Genomic DNA, 6,870 nt, shown 5'->3' with positions numbered 1-6,870 from the left:
TACTAACTAATAGTATCTGCAGTTTCCACAAAGAGACAGTGAGAATACTGAAGTAAAATCATTTGCTTAAATTCCTTCTATCCTCAAGTGTTGGATTTAGGATTTGAGCCTACAAATTTGACACTCAGAGTCTGTGTTCTTGACCACGATATTAAACTGCCAATATACATGACTATCTTTCACACTTGTAAAAAAAAAATGGGACAGCACCTCAATTAATCATGAAAGCCACATGGATTTTAATCTAATGTCAATGTAAATGATAATTTATTTGGTTAAAATGGAGTCATAACTTTGTAATTGTTACACTTAATTAGTAAGCCCTTAAATCTTCCGAAATTAACTGTTAAACTTACCATGTGCACTAAGTATATTTATTTTAGGTGCATGTGCCACCCCAGAATTTACCACAGTTCTTGGAACTTCATTGATATTAGTTGATTAAAAAGCAAATGTTTCACCATTCTATAGTCACAAAGGAAGATTTCAAGGTTAATTTACTAAAGAATTTACTTTGAAAAGAAAAACTACTATTGGCTATTGTTTAAACAATGACTAGCATTGTATTTTGAGTCCTGTATCTATCTTTATGTTGTTCTTTCTGTCTCTTGACCTCACTCTGGCACTCTAATTACCTTGGTCCTGTTATAGTAGCAATCTCATGTCTAATAATATTGTTCTGGAAATTGTCTGCAATTAAAACAGGAGCCAGTAGAAAATAAAAGCTGGTCCATTTCTGTATGTACTACAGGTTATACTTTGTATTTTTTGTGTCTATTTAATTGTCATGCTATATTTCTTAAGTTTACCCAGCAAAAATAAATCCAACCAATGGAATAAACAGTGAATATTTTAACATGTGTTAGAATAATCTCTACAACTTTTCCTGGTAGAAATTAAATATGCATTGTTTTGCTTTCCATATTTTTTGCTTCTCTATAGTGCTTGGATGATGCTTCTTTAATTAATAAGACTTTATAGTTTAGTTGGCTAAGAAATCATCTTTTACCTGAACCATCTGTTTACCTTTATTTGGGCAAGATGTTTCTCTCAGCAAAATGCTATTTTCAGGGAAGACTAGATGTAGTCCATCTGGATGTACAAAAACACTGATGCATATTACATTAATTTACATAGTTATTTGCATGGGCAGCAAAATGTGTGCCAGGTTGATAGGACCTGCACTTTGTTACTCCTTAGCTTTTTGGACTTGGAAAGGGCAGACATTTCTTTTTGACAGGCATCCCAAATGGCAGAACAAAAATTCAGTTTAATGCAAGAGTTATGCTCAAAGATTCGGCACTAAACTACAAGGAAGCTATGGGGGGGGAAATGGTGTTATTAACATCTTACAGGATTTCTTCCATGAAAAGGCTTTTATTGTTTAGCTTTCCTCCTTCTTTTTGTCTTTGTGTGTCCTTGAGTTATTGTGACTCACATAATCAAAAAGATTAGAACTTCTGCATAGGATTTCCAAGGCAGTCGTCTTTAAGGGAGCAGACCATCACACCTTCTACAGACTAGCTGGTGTATTTGAATTGCCGACATTGTGTTAGGAGCAAAACTTTTGACAACTGTTCTACCAGGGCTCCTTGCTTTTTTACTTGACATTATATTATTAGATACTGTACATACATAAAAAATATTCAAGATAGTTATTGACTAAATTAAACTCTATTTCATGAAAGCATAAATTATTTAAACAATTTATTTTAAAGATGTTAATAATTTATTTCTCTTGAGTACACCTCAACATAAATATATTCAGGAAATCTGATCAGTTGATTTGGGTAGATATTTTGAAGTGGATTTAATAAATTAAACAATTTAAACTTTTTATTTGCATGTTTCTAGGAAAGGCTATTCCTTGGAAAGGAACATTTTACTCAGGAAGGTTGGTGAAAAAGAGGAAGACTCTTCACCAGAGGGATTGACACAGAGATTGGAACAATGAGTTCAAATGTGTCACACTGATGAAGATGGAACTGGATAAAACAGGATTTAAATCTATTTTTCAGAGTTGCTATGAGTCGTATTTAACTCAATGGCACCTAACGACAATTACTAGTTTTGTTTTCATATCTAATTTTAAATCTCATTTGTCTTATTTTAAAATTTGTCTTTTTGTGTACAATAGTAGTTCTTTAGTTAAAACTGATTTTAGTCCTTTTGTGTTATGAGGTTTTAAATGATAGAATTTTCTATTCTATATTTTACCTTCTAGGGACAGCACAGGAGGGGAAGACCCTCTATGAGGTGGATGTAGTCAGTGACTGGGGTGATCAGGATGAGTGTGTCAGAGACAGTGTGATTGGCACAGGACACAGCAAGCAGAGTTTAGGGCTGTTGTACATAGGGTCGCTATGAGTCGCAAGTGACTCAACGGCATGTAACGACAACAGCAACATTGTTCATAGAGTTTTCAGAGGACCACTATTTCAGAAGTAGATAGCTAATTCTTCCTGCCCACCATGGATGACCACTATGACATTTGACACACTGGTGGCACAGCTTTCCACATCACAGCAACCCAGAAGTATAGCAAACAGACAAGTGTTGTATTAATTAGAAAAATGATAAACAAGCAAGATTACAGATAGCCAAGCTACAAAATAAGTAGCAATATACAGATCAATTCCCTGAAACAACACACTGACAGATATGTCTGAGTCTCAGGTACCAGCTCTAGGAAAAGGCTTTCCCTCTCTGCTGGTTCTGGAGGAAGGCCCTTGTCTGAGATATTCTACTTCAGCAGCTAACATACCTAATGGCTCCTAAAAACAACAACTTATAAAATAGTGAAAATATGACTGAGAAAACAATATTGTAAAGGTAAATGTTAATCTAGGAAAGCCACATTTCCCTTCCTGGTAAACAGGTAGTTTAAGATACATGTGCTGTTGAGTCACCGGCGACTCATAGCAACCCAATGTACAACATCCCTAACCTCCGCTCTATCCTATGCCAATCTTATTGTCTCTGACAGAACTACCCCCATTAACCCAGTCACTAAATTAATCCATCTCATCAAGGGCCTTCCTCTCTTGAGATGTCCCTCCACTCTCCTAAGTATGACATTCCTCTTCAAGGACTGTTCCCTCCTTGCAAAATGTCTAAAGTACATCAGACAAAGCTTCAGAATCATTGCCTTCAAGGAACAGCCTGGTCTTACCTTCTCTGTCACAAATCTGTTTGTTCTTCTAGCAGTCCATGATAATTCAATACTCTTCTCCAGCACGGGAGCTCAAAGGCATCAATTTGTCTTCTATCATCCCTCGTCATTGTCCAGCTTTCTGATGCATAGCAAGTAATTGTAAAGACTATGGCCTGGATCAGGTACACCTTAGTCTCCAAAATGACATTGTTGCTCTTCTGTACTTTGGAGAGGTCTCTGACAGCAGACTTTCCCAATGAAATTTGTCTTTCAATTTCCCGGCTGCTGGTACCAAGAGTGTTGATTGTGGAGCCAAGCAAACTAAAGCTGTTAATCTCAATTTCTTCACCATGTATCATGATGCTGCCAATTGGCTCAATGGTGAGAATCTTTGGTTTTTTTGATGCTGAGCTTTAATCCATATCGAAGGCTGTAGTCCTTGCCTTTCTTCAGCAAGCACTTCAGGTCCTCCTCAGTTTCATCAAGAAGGTTGTGTCATCTGTATAACGCAGACTGTTGATGAGTCTTCCTCCAATCCTGATATGATATTTCTCCTCATACAGCACAACCTACTGGATAATCTATTCTACATATAAATTGAAAAGGTATGGAAATAGGACACCTCCTTGGCATACACTCTTCTCAATTTTGAAGCATTCAGTGTTCCCTTGCTCTGTTCTGACGACTGCCTCCTGCCATGTTTAGATTCCGCATAAACACGATCAAATGTTCTGGGGTTCCCATTCTTCTCAGAGTCACCCACAGTTTGTTGTGATCCACACAGTCTGATGCCTTTGTCTAGTCAATGAAATATAGATAGACATTCCTCTGGTATTCCCTGCTTTCAGCCAAAATCCATCTAACATTAGCTATAATATCCATAGTACCACGGCCTCTTCTAAACCCAACCTGTACTTCAGGTAATTCTCTGATGATGTATTGTTCCAGTCATTTTTTGATATTTTACAGCAGGATCTTGCTTGCATGTGATATTAATGATATTGTTTGATAATTTCTGCACTCTCTCAGGTCACCTTTCTTTGGAATGGGAACAAATACAGATCTCTTCTAGTCAGTTGGTCAGGAGATGGTTGTCCTCCAGATTTCTTGGCACAACTTGTTGAGCTCTTCCTGGGCCAAGTCTGTTTCTTGAAATATATCAGTTGGTATGCCATCAATTCCTGGGGCCTTGTTTTTTGCCAATTCTTTCAGAGCAGCTTCAATTTGTTCCTTCATCACCACAGGTGCTTGCTAATACATTGTTTCATGAAATTCTACTGTATCTGCTAATTCCTTTTGGTACAATGACTCTGTATACTCTTTCTGTCTTCTTTTAATACTTCCTGGATCATCTAATATTCTGCTCAAAGCATCCTTAAGTACAGCATGCCAAGGCTTGAATTTGTTATTAAGTTCCTTCAGCTTAAGAAATGCTGAGCGAGTTCAGCCCCTTTGATTTTCTGACTCTAGCTCTATTCACATTTCATTATAATACTTTACTTTGTCTTCCCGCTCTGCCCTTTGAAATCTTCTGTTCAGCTCCTTATTATTTTGATTTCTTCCTTTTGCTTTGGCTTCTCAATGCTCTACTGCAATATTCAGCATCTCTTCTAACATCCATTTTGGTCTTTTCTTCTACTCTCTCTTTGTAATGACCCCCTATGTTCTTCCTGGATGATATTCTTGATATGCTTCCACAGCTCATACGGTCTTTGCTTATTAAGGTTCAAGGCCAATTTACATGTGACAATTTACATATGACTGAGAAAAACAGTTTCACAAAGGTAAATGCTAATCTAAGAAAGACGCATTTCCTCTCCTGGTATATAGGTAGTTTAACTTTACATGACTAAAGAAAAGAGTGGGAAGAATTCTAATTTAAATAAAGTAACTAGTTTTGTAGGCTGGAGAAAACTGATGTCAGTTTGATAACTATACAGATATGTTTGGATAATCCTGAATTTATTAATACCACTCCATCATTTTGATCCAATCATTCATATACATTTTATTTATAACATTAATTACAATTAGTTAATGTAACCAATTACAATGTCTAATAAAGTCAATATTACATACTCTTTCCCTTCAATCTATTTATTTGTTAATTTTTACTTTCTTATCTCTCCCTTCCTATTCCTGGTAACCATCAAAATGTGATTCTGTGTGCAAACCTTTCGTTTTTTAAAATAGTGATCTTTTATTGTAATTTTCCTTTTTAAAAAAAAATACATATCTATATTTTTATATTGGGGGAGTAGAAGAGAATCAGCCCCTATCCCGGGCCCTCTTCAGTGGCATTTTCTTGTTCCATAGAGTTAAGGAAGACCTTGAGGAAATAAAAGTTGTTTAGAAAATTCCGGTATAGTTGCTTTGTATGTTGTGATGGTCAGAAAGGATGAAGTGAAGTGTGAAGGCCTTTCACACCCTCCATCTTGCCTCAGACTATTTCTTGGAACCCAGGGGCAGGAAAAAGCACCGCTCTCATTCTTGCTTCTTGGTATTGCTGACGGCCACGTGGTGGTAAAGAACAAGAAGCAGGAAGGGCAACAGGCCCAGCATGTTGGCGAAGATGGCGAGCTGCGGGTCCGTGATCATCCTGACCCTCCATGCTCAGTTCCCACGCTCGCCGCCAGTTCCAGCCAGGAGACTAATAATTGTACTTTTGTAACTGACTTACGTATTTTAGCATGATCTAGAATTCTCTAGATTCATTGATGTTGTACATTGTTCCATGAATTCTTCACCAAATACTACCCCGTTGTGTGAGTTTATTTTGCAATTTGCCCTTTGAGGTACACTTGGGTTTTTTCTAACTCTTTGCCATTGTAATAATGCTGTATTGAACAAGCATGTTTACGTATCTCTTTCTGTGATAACTCTTATTTCCTTGAAATATATTCCTAGCAGAAGATTTTGTAGATCAAATTATATTTCCATTTCCAACTTTCTAAAAGAAGTGCTAAGGCTATAAATCTTAACAGTAGCATAACACTATCTTCTTTGTGGGGATTGGTTTTTGAATTGGAACTGTCAGCTCGGTATGTAATATTTTAAACCACCAGGCCACTGCTATCATCTCTTTCTTCTCACACCCACTGTTTTATGAAATTGACACTAAAGAAAGCTTTAATGGGTAATGGAACCCTTATTATTTTAAAATTATGATACCATTTATATATTTTGAAAGCTCTATATCTTAAAAAATAATTTAGCTTAACAATTAAATTTAACATTTGATACTTACCGGCTCTTAACAACAACAACAACAACAACAACAACATCAGCTATTAAAGAATGTCGGCCTTGAAAATTGCACTCTTTCATGATCTACCTGTATGAGATCAAACTGATTGATAACAGCAATAAGTAGAAAAATTAGAAAGGAAGCAATGAATTTATATTAATGAGAGAAGAACACTTCAGAAAGGTGAAATGAGAATGGTTGCACAATTTGCAAAATTAATGTCAGTGAATGGACATGTAGAAACTATTGAACTGTTGTGTGTTTTACTGTTATATATATTCACATCTAAAACCTTTTCCAACAGGGTAAAAAGGGAAGCCACAGACTGGCGAAAAAAATATTTGGCAATGACATGTCTGATAAGAGACTTATATCTAGAATTTATAAAATACCAGAGTACTACAAAAAGATAAATGTAAACAACCCAAATGAAAAATGAGCACATGATATGAACAGACACTTCACCAAA

The 6,870-nt window shown here is 36.2% G+C and overlaps 1 protein-coding gene across 1 annotated transcript; it reads right to left on the bottom strand.

Annotated features, from left to right (window-relative positions):
- Window positions 1-5,638: 5,638 nt before the first annotated feature.
- On the bottom strand, window positions 5,639-5,752 carry LOC102843747 (dolichyl-diphosphooligosaccharide--protein glycosyltransferase subunit 4-like). Its single transcript, XM_006882849.1, has one exon. The coding sequence runs from the start codon at window positions 5,750-5,752 to the stop codon at window positions 5,639-5,641; it is 114 nt and encodes a 37-aa protein (XP_006882911.1).
- Window positions 5,753-6,870: the final 1,118 nt, after the last annotated feature.

Source organism: Elephantulus edwardii, unplaced genomic scaffold (assembly GCF_000299155.1).
Source record: "Elephantulus edwardii isolate Elephantulus edwardi_28Jun2011 unplaced genomic scaffold, EleEdw1.0 scaffold00025, whole genome shotgun sequence".
Taxonomy (NCBI): domain Eukaryota; kingdom Metazoa; phylum Chordata; class Mammalia; order Macroscelidea; family Macroscelididae; genus Elephantulus; species Elephantulus edwardii.
Note: the sequence above shows the minus strand (reverse complement) of the source record. Positions and strands in the feature narration are given on the sequence as shown.

Bases quoted from the DNA above. Each gene is read 5' to 3' on its own strand.
- LOC102843747 (XM_006882849.1), bottom strand. From the start codon at position 5,752: ATGATCACGGACCCGCAGCTCGCCATCTTCGCCAACATGCTGGGCCTG.